Here is a 19,000-nt window from a genome sequence, read left to right as displayed (position 1 = left end):
ACATTTTAAATACTCTTCTCTCTATTTACATCAGATCACTTCCCGAAGGCACCGTCCGCCTTTAACACACTACCATACTCCCTTGTAGCCAATAAGTAAAGGCAAGCAAAACAGATTGACACATTGGGGACACCTGAAAAGTATGCCTCCTTCCACACACTTCCAACATCATCCTTTACCATCAGTCCTCTAAAGTCACTATTGGGCAGGGCCTTAATCCAAATTCTGAAATCCTTCAGTGTTGTTTTCCTTTGGGGATATTAGTATGATTGTCATGTAAATTGTTCTCCTGATTCTGCTTCAATTCATACAAGTCATCCCAAGTTCTTCCTGATTTTTCATATTCTTCTTTTCATGTAGTACAATGATACTACATTACATTGATTTACTACAGTTTGTCCAGTCATTCCCTAATAGAAAAGAATCTGCTTTCCCTTGAGTCTTTTGCTGCTTCAAAAGGTACAACTATAAATAAATATGTTTATATGTAGGAATTTTATATCTTTGACCCCCTTGAGATCTGTACCTAGTTAGTGGTATTGCTGAGACCAATTTGTATAGCTTAGTGTACTTTTTAGTACAATTTCAAATTGTTTTCCAAAAAGGTTGAACCAGTTGACAGTTCCACCAGTAGGGCATTAGTGTATGCAAGGTACTTTTATGACAAATATAAACATTTATTAATAAAAATCAGCACATATGAAATATCCCTCCCATGATATATTACCTCAGTATTGTCACTCGATCAATTCACACTTATTCCTGACAGGTGTTCTGTAGCTACATTTAAGCTTGGAGCACCCCAGTAGCAGTTATTTTGTACTACAAATTGTTGACTGTAAGAAGAATTCAAAACCACTTGAACGTGTGTCATTTAGCAAGAGTGTTAATTCACATTTTGTTTTCTTTAAGAAGCTGATCTTGGAGTATTGGAATTAAGAAGAACTTCTGATTTTGGCAAAAGCATCAAGACCATTGGAGTAAAAATCTATTCTTTTGGCTTGGGGGGACGATTCCTCTTTGCTTCAGTAATGGCTGATAAGGTAGGTCTTTTTTTTCTTCTTTTCTTGAACTTTGCCATATGAGGACATTATCTCGAAAACCTTTTCTTTTTAAGTTACAAAGACTTCCTTGTCATATTTATATTCAAAGTCTTTGAAAAGAGAGAGTCCAAAGAGAGAGAGGCTGAAGCCTTTTAGAGTTTGTTTAATTCCTCCTAGACCCTATACTTTCACTTTAGGTAATTGCCACCAAGTCAATTGTGGCACCATTTTGCAATTTATATACTCAATATTCTTCAAATATGGATAACTGAAAATAGCAGATATGTAATATATCCATTCAATCTGTTGCTTTCAAAAGTAGTTTTGTTGTTGTTGTTGTTGTTGTTACACTGATCCCTAGATTCTATTTTGAAACCGCAATAAAATTTAGAGCAAGGTTCAAAATATTTCAACACTTGAGCATAAGTTATTAACTCTTGTCACTAAACTTGCGTTATTTGTCAACTAATAATAGCTGCCATTTATATATGATGGCATTTTAAGGTTTACGGAATATTTTCCATATGTTAATTAATTTGATTTAACTAAGACTTACCTAAAATTTTCCTTGGTGTACTGATCTGCCTCAAGACTTATTCTCCGATCCTGTCTGATTGTACTGCATAAATGATGTTTGTTGCATGAGTGAATGTCCACTCCAAGATCTTTACTGGAATATATTATTACTAATATTTTTATTGGAATATAATAATATTGGAATATTAATGACTTCTTTAACACTCTGTTCTTAACAATCAGAGTATTGCTGCTCTTTGCTTTTAATTTCTATTAGCAGCTATTATCGTTAAGCAGCTTTTCTGAATTCACAGCTTCTCAGTTATCTGAGTTCTAAATGTCCACAAGGATTCTCAAAATGGAGACGTGTCTCATTTTTTTACTTCTTCTGGTTTCTCCAGTAAGAGAATGGGGAAAGAAAGGTTATTTTTTTTATAACCTGGCTCCTGAAGAAACTTCCAAAGAAAAATGTAATAGTTTAGCCCTTCTTTAAAATAATTTACATTTGGGTTTTTTAATTACTTTGTTCTGCTGAACACACTAGAATGACAATTAAATCAAATTAAGGGCAGTGTTTTCACAGTTTCAAATACATTTAGCTCAGCTAAAATATAAGTCAAGAAAAAGAAGGAGCAAAGTAGATCCTATGAGTAGTGAACTTGAGGTGACTTATTTTAGGGCTATTGAGTTGTCCTTGGAGTCAAGAGACTTAGATTCCTGCTCTGCCTCCAAGTCCTCCTGGCAGTGTGACTTTAGGCAAGTCACTTTATCTCTTAGTGATCTGAGTCAGGGGTGGGGAACCTGGGGCCACAGGTGCATTTGGGGATTTGTTCTATGAAGTTTGGATTCAGTCAAAGGGACATATTTGAGAACCTAGAGAGCCACATATGGCCTCAAGGAAGAAGGTTCCCCACCTCTGATTGAAGCAGTCTTCTGGGACTACAAGTTACAGATAAGGTGCTGACAAATAATAAATACAGTCCAAAAAGTTACCAAAAAAAAAAAAAAACAAACCCCAAAAAAGTGGATGAGTTAAACACAGAAACCAAACTTAATATTAAAAAATTAATATTAAGTTGCCATTTTTTGCATAAGAACTGCAACTGATAAGGTTTTGTGGCCTAAAATAAGGTAAATAGGAATTTAATTGAAACTTAACTAACTGTCTCATCCTGTCATGTTGACACAGAAGAACATTTATGTCAGATCACAGAATTTGAAAATCAGAAGGGATTTTAGCAGCCATCTAATAGAGCACATTCCTCAGAAAAATTTCTTCTACCAAGTATCCAACATGTGGTCATCGAGCCTTTGTTTAAAGACTTCCAGTGAAAGGGAGAAGGGAGTAGAACTGCTGCTTTCCAAGACAATCCATTCCAGTTTTGGACAGTTCTCATTGTTAGGAAGTTTTTCCTTCCATCCATCCTAAACTTAGGACTGTACTAATAGCTAGTGATTCAGAGACAAAGCAAACAGTCCCTGTTTCTAGGAGTTTATAGGTGGATTGCCACATTCACACAGATAAATAAGTTAAAGATAACTTTCAGAAGCAGAAGAGCTCTAACAGCTCGGGGACTCAGGAGATGCTGTTGAGGGAACACAAGATACTGTTGGAATTGAACCTTGGGAGCAGATGAATGTTCCCAGAGGCTTGGGGGCCTGGGATTGCACTGGAGGAGAGTGTGGGGAGGAGGGATGATCCAGAGGAATTTTAGAGTTGCCCTCATAAATCATTTGCAGGCAAATGATAAGATCAAGGGTGTGATTGTCTCTGTTCGAGGCTGAGTTGAATTAGTGTGTATCGTTGAGGATAAGGAAGTTGATGAACTGAAATACCAGTTCATTGAGGTGACATCAACATGATATTGAAATTCCCAAGTGCAAAAGTAGAATTTGGGGAAGAGAGGAAAACTGAACCAAGTGATGCACTTGAGAAAAAAGAGAGAACGGCCCCAGGAACTGAGACGTTATTGTAGCGAGGATCTCAATAGGTGTTGTAGGAGGGCAGAGTGTATCTCAGAGAAGGAAAGATTACTGAGTGTTGATGGCAGGAGGAATGTCTAGAAGTCTCATGAGGAGTTAAAAGTGTATCTGTTCCTTCTGGTCCAGTGGGTTGAGGTTATGAGAAGAAATATACCTGATAGCAGAGAGGGAAATCAAATGCCATATTTTCTTGTATACGTAGAAACCTGACCACTGCAGAAGGGGAAAGTAGTGTGAGAGGACACGGTTTAAGATAAAGGAGAATGTGTTAACAATAGAATGGCAGTGGGAGCTATTCTAAGAAAGGAGGATGGTAGGGCTGAGATGAATGGAAATGAAATAGCCGGGAGCCTAACAAGAGATGTGGATTTCATTCAAATCAACATCTTTAGAAGAAGAGGGAGGGGGATGGGTGCTTGCTAGCCACAGGTTAGGGGATTAGAATTGTGGGATTGATAAAGAGGATCTCAAGACTTCACCATCCTGAACATCCTGCTTGGATGCTCTCCAGCTTGTCAATATCCTTCCTAAAATGTGACACCCTGCCCCAGACTGAACACAGTTCTTCAGGTGTGGTCTGACCAGAACTCGCTTCCTCTCTTCATAGGCTTTGCCTGCCTTCTTGAACACATTAGCATTTTTGTCTGCCTTGTCACCCTCTTGACTTACATTGAGCTGCAGTTTACTGAAACCCTCCACATCTTTTCCCAAAAATGAAAGCCATGACTGTGTAGGTTACTGTATTACCCACACTTCCACTCTAATTACTGATTTTTTTGGTTACTGATTCTGATTACTGATTTTTCAGTTTACTTACTTTTTTCCCTTAGATCATTCTGCGTTCATCTGAATGAATGAGACGTCACTCACTTTATTGTCTGTGTGTGTATATACGTATACATACATACATGTGTGTGTCACATCTGAGTGAGGTTGAAGAATAAATGGCTCCCCTTTTTTGCAGGGTGCAACAAGAAGGATTCATGTGTCCACAGATGAAGGAGAGACATGGAGTATGGCCCAGCTCCCTTCTGTGGGACAGGAACAGTTCTACTCCATTTTAGCAGCTAATGATGACATGGTGTTCATGCATGTTGATGAACCTGGAGGTGAGCTCATTTTTATTGCCTGCTCTTCAATGTGTTGCTATCTCTATTTAAAGCCAAAGTTTTTCATAACTCCTTTGGCGGGGTGGAGGAGAGGGGCTACAGAGTGTATGGACCTGTTATTTCTTGGTCTAAGGAACTTCTTTGTGAAGTGTAGCCTTAGAGGGCTACCCAGGGGTGCTGGGACATTAAGTCACTTGCCTGTGATCTCATGGTTTTTGTGTGCCAGAAATAGCGCTTGAGCCCATTTTATCAGAATTCTGAGGCCAGCTGTCCATGTCCCTCTTCATGCTGCCTCTCAGATTCTCAAAAGTTGGTTGTTTTCTCCTACTCATATCCCAGCAGAAAAACATACTCTTTTAAACATTGTTTTTTAAAAATTATCAACACTAGACATGATGCTCTAATGTCCTTGAGGTGTGTACTTTCATTTCTTGGGGAATGTAAAAACTTAGAGATGGGAATGAAGCTTCCTAAACCTAGGGTTGTGTGGTACTAAAATATGTATATGTATATTTTGTACACATTGCCTTTTACATCGTGTCTGATGAAAGGGAATGTGGAAAGATTTCATAAGCATTAAGCTTCCATTGTCACTACTCTGCCTTTGCATTAGTGTTTGCAGTTAATAGTACGTTCTCTAATACTGCCTTCTAAGAGTTGATTGTTTCTTTCAGATACTGGATTTGGCACAATCTATATCTCAGATGATCGAGGCATTGTATATTCCAAATCACTGGAGAGGCATCTTTATACTACAACAGGAGGGGACACAGATTTCACCAATGTGACTTCCCTTCGAGGGGTTTACATGACCAGTGTCCTCTCTGAAGGTGAGTTATCTGCATGTATACAACCTTTTGCACCTTTCTGTACTAAGTGAAAGCCTAGGTTTTCATGTGTTGGATTCTTTAATCTCCTCAATTTTTAAAGAATCTTAGCTGATATGATAAGACTCTAAAGGATGAGGTCTTATCTTTAATTCAGGTTTATAAGTCTTTCCTCCCTCCAGTACCCATGTGTATTCTAGCCCTCTGTTTGATGTAGTCTCAGATGGGTGGGGAATTGGGTAGAGCTGGACCAGAGGGAGAGAGTTTTAGCTGTAATTGTCACATTGAGAGCCTCTAGGCCTTAGGGCTGAACCAGTCTGACTAATCCCACCACTATCTCTTTGAAGATGGCTGTGGGATGGAGAGGAGACAGTAGCAGTGACAGTAGCAGTGACCCAGCAGCACAAGGCATCATATTGGCATAAGATTCAGTGACTCCTAGAGGTTTATTTATTTTAAATCTTAAAGTCTTTCAGCTTGCAAATTTGTATATAGTAAAACTAAAACCTAAGAAAACCAATCAGCTGTTATTTGTAAAGTTGTTTCAGTTGGGTCGACTCTTCATGACCCCATTTGGGGTTTTCTTGACAAAAATACTAGAGTGGTTTGCCATTTCTTCTCCAGCCCATTTTACAGATAAGGAAACTGAGTCAAAGAGGATTAAATAACTTGTCCAGGGTCACTCTGCTAATAAGTGTCTGAGGTCAGATTTGAACTCAAGAAGATGAGTCTTCCTGACTCTAGGCCTGGTGCTCTATCCGTTGTGCCACCCAGCTGCCCCTCAGCAATTATTAGGCACTTACCGTTTGCCCAGCACAATGATAGACACTCAGAGTATAAAGAAAAAAATAAGATGGACCCTGCCCTTAAGGAGCTTAAATTTTACTGGCCGAAACAACATGTGCCTGTATAAGTATAACACATGGACATAGTCATTTTGATGGAATAGGAGTAGCAGCTGGGGGAGGTGGATTTGAAGGGGGATGACCCTGAAGAATTCTCAGAAGTGGAGGTAAGTAGAAGTGGTTTCAGGCCTGGGAGGAGATGACTTGGTGTGTTTGAGGAGCCCTCAAGGTGGAGTGTGTGAAGAAGAGGAATTTGAAACAAGCCTGTTTGTGGAATGCCATGGGAAGCATTTTGGAGGTTATCCCAGAGGCGGTAGGGACCCACCAGAGCTTTTTGTATAGGGGAGTGACATAGTCAAACTTGGGCTTTGGCAATATTACTGGCACACACATTCCTCCCTCCTTTGTCGATAGGGAAGACTGTGACTGTGGAACACCCAATGTGCCATCGTGCTCAGTTTTGCAGACTTGTCTTTTTTCCACATTTTTAGTCCTTTTCACAAGGGAGGGTCCTGTGAAAAACGAGGAGAGCAATATATTTGTGAATAATGGTGATGTCAAAAGAGAAGACATTCATAAAAATTATTGAAAAAAGGAAAATCAGCAGTCGTTGTATGTGTATAGGACAGATTGGAAAAGGGAGAGAGACCAGTTAGGAGGGTGTTACACTAATCGGGTGAAAGATGATAAGGCCAAACCTTAGGGCAGTGATCGAATGGGTGAAAAGGGAACAGATCTGAGAGAAATGACTGAATAGAAAAGATTGGACGACTGATTAGATATGAGGGGTGATAGAAAACGAAGAGGAAAGATTCAGAGGGTCGTGGGTGACAGGAGAAATGCAGGCACCCACAACAGAAATAGGGAAATTGATTCATCCTCTTGCCTTCTCTCTGCTCACAAGGCCACTCTAGCTCTCGTCTTCTCTTTTTAGAGTACCACAACCAGCTTCCCAGAGAACCTCCTGTCCCAAGTGTCTTCCACCCCCGATCCACACACAGATACTAACATGGTCTCATTAAAGTGCAGTTTTGACTGTGGATCTCGGTAAACTTCAGTGATCCCTGTTAGGAGCAGATGTAAAGTCCTCTTTCTGTCACTTAGAGCCTTTTACAACCTGTCCCCAACTTACTTTTGCAGCCTTGATCTCCTTACTCCTCTTCTTGAACTCTGTGCTCTCCCCATGTGGCGTTTCTGCTCACCTGCCATTACACTGGCTCTTCTGCATGACTTACACTTACTCCCTCCTTATTTCTCCTTCTTAGAATCCCTTGTTTCCTTTTGACGTAAGGCCTTTTCCTGTTCCCCAAGCTGCCTTCTCCCCTACAAAAGCAAATTACCTTTTACATAGTCTGTACATTTTGTGTGCACTTATGCCATATGCACATTGTCTCCCAGGGAGATTATAAACAAAGGTTCTCATTTTGTCTTTATATCCTCAATGCATGGCACATAGTAGGAGCTTACTGTACACTTATTGATTGAGATAAAGCAGGAGAGCTTTAATAGAGAGGACAAGGGGCAATAGAGGGGAAGGCTGTGCAGTTTGTTTCATTTGTAAACTGGAAATGATGACTAGTCCAAGGGAATCTTTGGAGCCTGCCAAGTGCCCCAAATCTGTTTGAATAAAGGTCATAATGATTCTCCTGGTTGACTTCACCTCCAAGACAAGCATGAAGAAAGACTGTATGTGTTATTCAGGGGTTGGTGGGGGAACTGGGGAAGATTTTCAGTTTAAGGTCTTTTACAGATCTTTCCAATACTCCAGTTGATTTCCTTTGGAAATTCATCATTCTGTAATATTGAATAATAGTTCAATAACTAAAGTGGAACTATGTTCACTTACTAATGAACATTTAACTAGTTAACAAATATTTGTGGGTATCTGAAGTTTAGGGTACTCCAGGAGTTAAAAGCCTCCATAAAACTGTATTCTTGTTTTTTAGAGGAAGAGGTATAAAATGAATAAATTCATTCAAGCACTTTGGGCTGTTCCAACTAAGTGTCTCTTTCCCCAATTAGATAATTCCATCCAGTCCATGATAACTTTTGACCAAGGAGGAAGGTGGAAGCTCCTGAGGAAGCCTGAAAACAGCAAGTGTGATTCAACAGCTAAAAATAAAGAGGAGGTTTGTTTAAAGAGTTTCTTTGCTCCCCTGTCTGATCTCATCATACAGAAACTAACAGAAGACTCTTGAAATCATTATCTTTAATGTCTAATTAGGATCCACAACTTAAGGTAGGGAATTTAGACATGAAAATACCATAGCTGATAGAGAATAGAAACTCTGAAGAATGACTGGATCACTTGCAGTTATTCATCTGAGAAGGCCTTTGGTCCAATGATAGTCTGTTTCTTTTCTGAATCTGATTTATATCGTTTTCTTTTAAACCTGTCTCATTTTGGGGGAGAGATGTGTTCAGGTGTTAGCTTACTTGAGTCAGTACAACATACATTCTGTTCCTGTGGTGAATGGACAAGTGTGTCAGCATATTGATGACAATAAGGTTTTAGTATGAAAAGCTCAAGTGTCTGGCCAGATTTCCCAAGGTTCTGTGAAATGTAAGAATGTTTTGTCAAGTAAGAGTAGAATAAAAGTCATTTCTCTCCTACCTACATCAGCTACCTTTAGTAGCTGATGATACATGGGAAGTCAATCAATAAATATTAAGTACCTAATATGTGATTTCAAGCGTAGTACATGGGACAAGCAGTCCTAGGAAAGAAATCTAGAAATTCAAGGTGGTTAACTACCTGAGATGCCAGAAGTGAACTCTGGTGCTGAGAGATAAGAAAAGGAAAAGGCAGACATCTGGTTTTTGATTCTGCAGATCTGAGAGAGGTCTCCTATGACTTTATGAGATTTTTCTTCAAAAATGACCAGTTAAACGATTTTTATTGGGGAATCACTAGAATTTATTGCACATGCAATGAAATGGTCAGACCTTCCCTTGAAGAAGATTCTTTTAGCAACTAAGCAAAGGAAAGCCTGGAGAGAGACTTGGCACAGAGAGACCAGGTAATGAGAGCCTGTACCAGGGGTGATAGCAGGGTCAGGATGAGAATGGCGCATAGACATAGGGAGAGGTGTGTGTGTTCATCCTTTGTTGCCGAAGAAGACCATGCCATCAGAGAAATAATGACATGACTTGCACTTGACTTTTTTTGTCTTGAGTGAGGGAGGGCTGTGCAGGTCACCAGCCTCACTTCTCCTCCAGAACCATCTGAATCCAGTGACCAGATATTCATCAGGATGATTGGAGATGACCCAGGATGAGGCAGTTGGGGTTAAGTGACTTGCCCAAGGTCACACAGCTAGTGAGTGTCAAGTGTCTGAGGTGAGATTTGAACTCAGGTCCTCCTGACTCCTGCTCTGGTGCTCTATCCACTGCACCACCTAGCTGCCGGGGAGAGATGTGAAAGTAGGATCAACAGGCCTTGGCTGCAGATTCTCTACAGAGAGTGAGCAGTGAAGGATGACACCGAATGAGGGACTCAGGATGCTACTGCCCCTGACAGTAACAGAGAAATTACTGAGAGTGTAGAATCTGCAGGGGAAAGATGTAACTGCAGTTTGGAGCATAGTGAATGTAAGATGTTGATGGGGCATCCACTTTGAGATGTCCAGTAGACAGTTGGATTCATGAGACTGGAGATCAGGAGAGAGGATGGATGAGTTACCCACGGTCACATAGCAGCTGGTAAATGTCAGAGGCAAGAACCCAGATCTTCCTGACCCCAAGTCCAACATCATCCTGCCTTTTGTGAGTTCCCTCAGGAGATCTGATTATTTCCTGGCTTCGTTATTGTTCTCACTTTATATATAGGTTTTCATATAATGCAGGAGCAAAATACAACATCCCTCGCCATTAGGCCCTAAAACGGCAAATCATAGGAATATTTTATTGATACTGAGTTAAATTCAGAGTTTTATTGAAAAAGTTGTTAATACAGGATAGCCCTCTGATCTCAACTTAAACCTGGTCTTTGGGGGTTTTTGTTTACAGTGCAGTCTTCACATCCATGCCTCCTACAGTATTTCCCAGAAGCTGAAGGTTCCAATGGCACCCCTGTCTGAGCCCAATGCTGTGGGCATAGTCATCGCTCATGGTAAGGAGGCAGCTACAGGTACTGGACTAAGCACTATTCTAGGTCGTGTTTTTCTTCTTTGCATTTCCTTGAGAAATAATGCTCTTTAGAATGATTTTTGCCTATAGGGAAATTTCTAGCAAGGTACTTCACAAACAGTTTGTAGAGAACATAGCTAGAGATCACCATGCTTTTCTATCCTTATCCATCTCTTCAGTCGCCTCCTGTTCTTTCTGATCTCTTCCTTTCTGAGAAGAGATTAGATTAAATGCATTCAGAATTACTGGCAATAGTCCCCTTTCTGTTCCCTGCCAGGGTATGCTAATGAGAAGTGGTGGGTTGTATTGCAGGTAGTGTGGGAGATGCCATCTCAGTGATGATCCCAGACGTTTACATCACGGATGATGGGGGCTATTCCTGGACAAAGATGCTAGAAGGACCTCACTATTATACCATCCTGGATTCGGGGGGCCTTATCGTGGCCATTGAGCACAGCGGCCATCCTATCAATGTGATTAAGTATGCATGAGCTCAACTCCACTCACACTGTCCCCGTGCAGGACACACATGGGGATAGTCTCCAGACTGGGGGCGGGAGGGCAGAGGAGGGTGTGGAGCAGATTTATGATGGGACTTCAGACCCCGAAGAGCATCAGGGAGGATTCCTTGAAGGCATTGCTACTCACTGTATCTACTCTGAATAGGTCATTGCTTGTCTTCTTTTCCTTTCTCCTTCTAATTCCCTAAGAGTTTTTACCAGTTTTCCTTAACATCCTTGCTCTTCTGCCTCGGAGTACTGTAAAATTATTCAGACAATCTAGATTGAAAATAAATTTCCCAAGTGCCAAGTAATAATGGAATAATTTAGATTTGTTTTTGGAACCTATCCTTACCTCAGACCATGGCCACCCGCCCTCACCCTCCCTTTCCATTAAGAGAATTTCTCTGGACTTTCTCCACTCTGACCTTATTTGTAGATGAATCACTGAATGAACCCCCTGTTCCTCTTCCATTAACTGTGGCAAGAAGAGTGAAGTTGGCAGACAAGCAAGCCTCTGCCCAGCTTGAACTACTTCCTCCAGTTTGGGACCTGGCAGCCTAAGGTGGCTCCTCAGTGTTCCCCATCTGTACTGGATTCTGCTGTTACCTTTCAGAACCTCTGTTGTAACTCTCAACTAATGTGTGTTTAGGTTCTCCACGGATGAAGGACAGTGCTGGAACAAATACACATTTTCCAAGGAACCCATTTATTTCACTGGCCTAGCATCAGAGCCAGGAGCTAAGTCCATGAATATCAGTATTTGGGGTTTCACGGAATATTTCTTGTCCCGGAAATGGGTCTCCTACACCATCGATTTTAAAGACATCCTTGTCAGGAACTGTGAGTGTTTCCTATCCCTTCTCTGTCCAACAAGGGGCCGTGAGCCCACCTGGCTGAGGGAAAGGGTGGCTGGGAAAACATAAGTAGCCAATGAGGGTTAACCTCTTTTAGCAGAAACCATTGCAGAAAGAAGCCACTGAAATCCCCAAGCAGTGTTTCTCAAAACCAAAATAGAAGAAAGCTTCAGAGTTAATTGTCAGGGTATGTCAGAAGAAATTGCCTTTCTATTAGAACTTTTCAGAGGTTTGTTTGTAATCATTTGTGTGATTCTCACACAATTAGTTGTGTGAGAAGAGATTCCAAACATTTCATTTACTTTCACAGAGCTTTGATTTAGTTGCCCTGACCACAGCATGAACCCCAGGACAGGAGCCGGGCAGGCTTAGGATATCTTTAGATTGCTCTCCAAGGCCTGTAGCTTCAGGCAAGTGGCACAGCAGATGACAGACCCTGAGAAGGGCTTCAAGATTGAAAATAATCCATGAGTGACACAAATTGTTGGCAGTATATGAGACATCTTAACGGTGGATTGATAAGAGGATTCCACCTAAGTCTAGGCCTGACCACTTAGGAGGGTTTTGTTATCAAGTCTCTCAGAATCTTAGTTCAGTGATTCCATGGATGCAGAATATACTCTAGTTTGGTTGCTTCCTCCAGATTGATTTAGCACCTATGAGTCATTCTGATCTAAATTCATTAAATAGACTGTGGGAGGTGACTTAGAAGCTTTTCCTGGAATAGATAGCTATCCTGTTTTCCTTAAAATGTGGCCATCCTACAAAGCATTTAAGTTAAATTGGTGCTAAATTAGCAGTATTCATGTACAAGATGATCACACTAACCTACTGTCATCAGGACATGGCCTTTGGAGTTTTTCTAGTAGTGATCATAGATTATTCTGAGCCTTGGATTATCTCTTGCCCAGTTTTCTTGTGATCTGCAGCACACATTTGCAAAGTGATTGACTGAGGTTAGGGCTATAGGGATATAAACTCTTCCTCTGCATCCTAACCCACTTTGGTTGGAGACTCACTGACATATGCTAGGATTGGACTCACAATCCTTGTCTTATTTACAATTTGTTCTAACAACCAAGTTACCTGTCCCTAAAATGAAATGAGAATTAACTCCTGCACTCCAGGTCCTTATCCCACATTAGGGGCAGATATGGACAGTTTACAAGTAAATGGAAATTCACTGGGTCATGAGCTCCACGTTTATCACATGGTTCTGTTTTAATTTCCAAGGAGAAGCTAAAGTTGTGTAGCTTCCTCCATCCCCCTTTCTGATGTCTCTTACTAAAGTGTGACAGCAGCTTCACCTTCCAACTCTTCTGTCCTTCCCTCAGGTGAAGAGAAAGACTACACCATATGGCTGGCTCACTCCACAGACCCTGGAGACCATGATGATGGTTGTATACTGGGCTACAAAGAGGAGTACTTGCGACTGCGGAAATCTTCAGTCTGTCAAAATGGTCGAGACTACATGGTAACCAAACAGCCATCAGTCTGCACCTGCACCCTCGAGGACTTTCTCTGGTATACACGTCCTTCATATTTGTCTTGTCTGCCCTTTCTTCTTTTTGGATTGTAAACTGAGGAAGAGCTTGCTTCCCCATTGCTGTCTTTCATGTAACAGATCTATTTATATCTGAGAAAATTTGAATATTTTTCAAATGTTTGTGTATCTTCCCCAGAATAGGCAAATTGCTATTTGTAGAGGAGACAGGAAATAGAGAGACAGAGGAAGGAAGATGTTTCCATCATCTGAGTGAAGTTGAGGCAGGGCCAGGAACTTAACTCAGTAATTTTGGCTTGGAAAATGTGAGAAGAGAAAGAAACCAAAAATCTGTAGAAAACACCAAGAACAAAATCCCTAAGAAAGTGGGCCTCTGGCATATGTGACTCAGACAGAGGGAACTACAGAGGCCTGACATCCAGAGGCAGAACATGGGGTTCTAGAAGCCTCCTACAAAATGGGGAGTAGCTGAGTCCCTGCTGTTTCATGGGACAAAGACAGCAGGCCTAATGAGATGGCTCTGTAAAGCCTTTTTTTTGGTAGAGCCTTCACTTTGAGTCCATAGTTGTGCTAAGATGGGTCCCATGAGACTCCTGAGCATGATTGTCTTAGGACACACACAAGGGAGCGCCCCTTCACACATCGTAGGTGGTGAACCTCCTGAGCTCAGGTCTCCCAGTATAGGCAGGAAGTATAAAGAGATTCAATAAAGTTTGGAGGAACACGCCCAACAAAGAAAACCAAAACTTCCTTGGTCCTTTAAAGCTGTCACTGGGAAGCAGCTCTTTCCTCCTGTGGATGTGCCATTGGCTGGATAGACTATGGAAATTACTATTAACAGTGGTAAGGAATATTTCTGAAATATTTTCTTGGAAACCTAAAAGTTCCAGCTATGTTGTTGGAGGGGAAATATTCTTTTTTCAAAATTTTGTCATTGACATATGGAAATATAGCCAACATCCTGCTTTAAAATACCAGTTTTACAGAGAACTTCTGCTCCTTAGTGAAGATGTTCTCCTCAACTACTTCTTTCTTGTGTGGGTACCCCCATCATAATTCAGAATTGACAGGCTTTAATCCCTGCACCTTTGTTGAACCTGTAAAATACCTTGTCAGCTCACCCTAAGGTGCTTGGCCAGGGTGATGTGTGTGTGTGTGTGTGTGTGTGTGTGTGTGTTTGTTCTATCTTGATGGCTCTCACATCCATTCCGGTCTTTTCTTCTGTAGAGGCCAAATGTTTCCTTTTTTTTTTTTTAAAGGAAAATATGCCTTCCTCAGTGATTGCAGATGTTCTCCCAGATTCTTTTTCTAGTGAAGTGGGAATAGGGTTTTATTCTAACCCCCTCCCCCACCAAACCAAAACAACAACAAAATAAAATTGTTCCCTTGCAAACAACCACTTACTCCTTTCCATAGAACGTTGAATGGCTCTCTTGTTTATTCTGTCCCTTACAGTGATTTTGGCTACTTCCGTCCAGAAAATGATTCCAAGTGTGTGGAACAACCTGAACTGAAGGGCCATGATCTCGAGTTCTGTCTGTATGGAAGAGAAGAGCATTTGACAACAAAAGGGTAAGGGACATTCTGGATGTATCCAAAATAAAGCCTTTGTGTTCCAAAGTAAAAGCTCCTGGGCTTAAACCCATAATCCCAGTCTCATTTACGCCTGTTCCGACAGCCAAGTTACCTGCCCCTGAAGTGAAGAGAGAGTGAACTCCTCTCATCCATAGAATTTTGAACTTTTTAGAGCTCCCTACCACAGGAGAGGCATGCATTCCTTCAGTTATTCCAGTATTTGTGTTTTTCCCAGGGTAACAGGTCTTTGGAACAGGTGAGTGAGCACCAAACAATCCAGGATTCTGGTTCTAAATAGACTTGAAAGTAAAAAGTCCTAGCCAGTGTTTCTCCTGTCATGATGCTGAAACCAAAGGATTACGTGGGACTTTAAAACTTTGGGGTGGCTGCTAAGATTTTTAAACTCCCTTGAATGAGTAAGAGCACCAGGAATATGTCCTTTATTTCTTTCTTTTGAAATTACAGGTACAGGAAAATTCCTGGAGACAAATGTCAAGGAGGGATGAGTCCAGACCGAAAGGAAAAAGACTTGAAAAAGAAATGTACAAGCAGTTACCTGAGTCCAGACAAGCAGGTACCAGTGGGATACTATCTTCTCCCAAGAAGGTTGGCCATCCACTGGGTTGGGAGTGCCCTTTAGCCAGGCATTCTGCCCAGCAACTACAGGACTGGATTGCATAATTCATTGAATTCCCATTACAGCAAGAAAAAAGCATTGGTTGGTAAAGTCAAAGTACTAGAAGCGTAAGAGATTAGTAAATTTATGAAACTCATTTGGGAAGAAAAAAGGCCTAAGGACTGGGGTCATAGAGGATTGAGTTGTAAGACATAGTGAGCTGCTGAGGACTATGTGTAGAATGGTCTGATCTGAATTTACGATCAATTTACAGGCCTGGTTAGTTTAGAGCTGTAAATTTACAGAAGAATTTTTTGACTAAAGATTGTGGGACCATGAGAAGGTCAGGTAATATTAAACCAGACAAGGCGGAATGATGATTCAGAAGGCAGGGGAGGGAGTGGCAGAAGTACGAATCCTCAGAAGTTCATATAGTGGCAAGACTCCCATCCTCAGGAAAAGCTTGTCCCTGAATCACCTAATGAGCATATAGAAAATACACACTCCTGGTCAGGTACTGGAAGCAGGTAGGTCAGACGCCAACTCTCTGACATTAAGAAATTACAAAATATGGCAGACAGTGAGAGAAAATGAAATCAGTTCCTGTTTTCTACTACGCAGGACAGCACTGGTGCTACAGCTTCCCAAGTGGCATTTGAGGACAGCTCTAGCCTAAATATAGAATTCTTAGCCTCAGAGATTATCTTGCTGAATTCCCTCATTATGAAGCTATTGAGATGTTAAAAGATTTGCCCACTGTCACACAAATCGAAAATCACACTGCTAATAAGAGCTAACATTTGTATAACACAAAATGGGGGAGGGGGCATTGCAGTCATTTGTTTATGACACTTGGATGGGTTCTAGAGCCTAATCTTGATAGTAGAACTATGATTCAAAATGGGGTCCTCAGTATGGAAGGGCTCTTTCCTTGACACCACATTGTAATGTAGTCCCAAATTCCACCCACTTCCATGTCACAGATTCTCTCACTTCACCACTTGAGGCCACTGTGCCAAGAACCGGAAGCTGGCAGGGGCAGTCCTTTCCTTGCGGCAGCTTGACCTAGGATGTCATTATCACAAGAATGTAACTTGCACTTTGCAGCTGCTGAGTTTGTGGGACAGTAGAGACTGTCCCTTCTGTTTAGCACAAGTTTAGTAACTGGGAAATTACTTTACAGAAATAAAGAGGGGAACATGTTTGAATTCTGCTCAAGAATATGCATGACTAGCAAAAGCATTTGTGTGTGTTTTCTGTTTACCAAGAAATCTTCATCAAATTCTACTCCAATTATCCTGGCCATTGTGGGACTGATGTTGATCACAGTCATAGCTGGAGTTCTCATTGTAAAGAAATACGTCTGTGGGGGCAGGTAAGGATCATGCAGAAAAAAAAAAGATGCTAATTCAAATGGAAAAAATTGTCAGAATATGGCTTATGAGCCATGAATATCCTGAGTCCATCCTTGAAATCAGTACATGTAGAGTTGTCTTGTTGAAGAATCACAGCAAAATCTTTTCATGATTTGCTCTGTTGAAGTATTATCAGTCAGTCAATCATCAAGAGTTTATTAAGCACCTCTGGTGTTGTACACGATGTGCTAGCCAGTGGGGATATGAAAACATAAATGAAGCTATGCCAGCCCTCCAAGAGTTACATTCTGAGCATTTGTAAAATAAATACAAAATCAATCATTGTAGGGTGGACTGTATTCCCTGTATGTCTGACACATGTCTCAGCAGGTCCATGAACACTTAAAGAATCATGTCCCTACCTTAGCAGGAGGTTGACAGGAGCTTTCCATTTGCAGGTTTTTGGTGCATAGATATTCAATTCTACAGCAGCATGCAGAGGCAAATGGTGTTGATGGAGTAGATACTTTGGACACAGTCCCCCATAACAATAAAAATAGTTACCATGATGACTCGGATGAGGTAAGGTTATCTCTTGCTTGCCTAACTAATGGGGTCACGGGAGAGATGGGTCATGGAGGAGACCGAGTAGCTCTAAAGCACCAAATGTGGTCTGTGCTCTCCTTTCAGCATGGTGTAGTAAAAGCTGCAAAATTCGGTGAACTCAGAAAGTGAATGACTGGTCTCCAAACATGAAGTCTTGGTTTCTCTTTCCCCAGGATCTCCTAGAATAGTCATTTGAAGGTGTTGGGACGGACAGGCTTAAGTGCTGGGGATGAATCTTCACTGCTTCTCATGAGGCCTGTTTCTCAGATCTGGGGAACTGCTTTCCCAATATGAGGAGCCCGGCTGCTTCCATCCAGACCCAAAGGATCTTCCCAACAGAAATGCATGATCAGGGTGAGAAACCCCTAAGACTCTTCAGGATTCAATGCCTCTGAGAAGAGAAGCAGCTCTTCAATAATTTCTCTTTATTTTAATTTGTCCTTCTGCTGAGTGTGGTGGGGATTTTTAAAAAAAGGGGGAAATGAAATGGAATTTGAAGGGAATGTTTCACTAATGCTATTTTGCTGTATTTTCACATGGTGTCTACCTCAGGGTAGCTGCCAGCTCTAGCATAAACTCTCACGTTGTGCTCCATGCCGTCATCGAGCATTTACACCAAGCAGCTGAGAGAGTGAGGTGGAGGCTGCAAAGACTGACGTAGGTCTAACAGGTTTTCTTCGTCTGGGGACAGTGCTGATCCAAGAGCAGCAGGCACTAGCCCATCGCACAGCTCCCCCCAGTATCCTGCAGGGGCCACAGACCCCAGTGGTTTAATATTTCCCCCATTTTCATCAGACAATACCCTTATTTGTTGCCCTCCGAGTTTAAACTGAGCCATGAGCTTCTGAAGTACTAAATCAGGAAAACTTAAAGGGAAATATTCTTAACTGGGGAGGGAAGGGAGGGAGGGGGGAGGGTAGAAAGGAATATATTAGATTTAGAATTAAGTACAGAAGAAATCATTGCCCCTTTTGAGGCATTTGTCAGACATGCTTTGTGTATGTGTGTGCTAATGGGCTTGCTGCAGAGTATGTACTTGATATGGATGCTTGATTAGGTTAAATGATTTCTTCAAGAGCTAATGTTTTGAGTGAGCATTGCAACGACTCTGGGGCTAGGCATTGCTGATTCCATTTCTTCGGTTTGGGGCCCTTTGGTACCTCACTGAACCATTCAGTTGAATTATAAAAGTGGATGCCTGTTTTTACTTCTTTTGAGTCACTGTTATCTCTCCATCAGGCTAGGACCAAGATTTTCACACTTAACAATCTATTTTTTTAATGAGTTTTATTCCTGGATTGACCTCCTCATCTTGGCTCCCTGCTCTGCCAAGCATTTTGTTATCTCAAAGGTTTGACCTTGCCCATCTGCAACCATGCTGCTTGGAAAACATATTCCAGCCAAGATGAAAGAAGCTTTATGATACATTTAAGAACTGAGAGGGCAGGGGTACCACCTTCATTTGACATTTTTTCCACAGCAAATTATTATGGAATTAGGGGTGGATTTTTTTTCTCATGTAGTAAAGAAAAGTTT

At 41.3% G+C, this 19,000-nt stretch overlaps 1 protein-coding gene across 2 annotated transcripts in view; it reads left to right on the top strand.

Moving 5' to 3' along the window:
• The window catches only part of SORT1 (sortilin 1), a 67,426-nt gene extending 49,368 nt beyond the window's left edge, over positions 1-18,058 (top strand). The window contains exons 8-20 of one of the 2 annotated variants that reach the window (XM_072644239.1): positions 916-1,043; positions 4,507-4,651; positions 5,326-5,481; positions 8,346-8,452; positions 10,332-10,434; positions 10,764-10,932; positions 11,604-11,794; positions 13,143-13,332; positions 14,768-14,884; positions 15,353-15,461; positions 16,772-16,878; positions 17,317-17,440; positions 17,638-18,058. In XM_072644239.1, the coding sequence (XP_072500340.1) occupies positions 916-1,043; positions 4,507-4,651; positions 5,326-5,481; positions 8,346-8,452; positions 10,332-10,434; positions 10,764-10,932; positions 11,604-11,794; positions 13,143-13,332; positions 14,768-14,884; positions 15,353-15,461; positions 16,772-16,878; positions 17,317-17,440; positions 17,638-17,652 (1,661 nt within the window). In that variant the 3' untranslated portion in view covers positions 17,653-18,058. Of the gene's footprint in view, positions 1-912; positions 1,044-4,506; positions 4,652-5,325; positions 5,482-8,345; positions 8,453-10,331; positions 10,435-10,763; positions 10,933-11,603; positions 11,795-13,142; positions 13,333-14,767; positions 14,885-15,352; positions 15,462-16,771; positions 16,879-17,316; positions 17,441-17,637 lie in introns of both variants that reach the window. The other variant, XM_072644238.1, reaches the window with a different exon arrangement.
• Positions 18,059-19,000: the final 942 nt, after the last annotated feature.

Source organism: Notamacropus eugenii, chromosome 2 (assembly GCF_028372415.1).
Source record: "Notamacropus eugenii isolate mMacEug1 chromosome 2, mMacEug1.pri_v2, whole genome shotgun sequence".
In the NCBI taxonomy this organism is placed as follows: domain Eukaryota; kingdom Metazoa; phylum Chordata; class Mammalia; order Diprotodontia; family Macropodidae; genus Notamacropus; species Notamacropus eugenii.
This window is presented reverse-complemented; position numbering and strand designations above follow the sequence as displayed.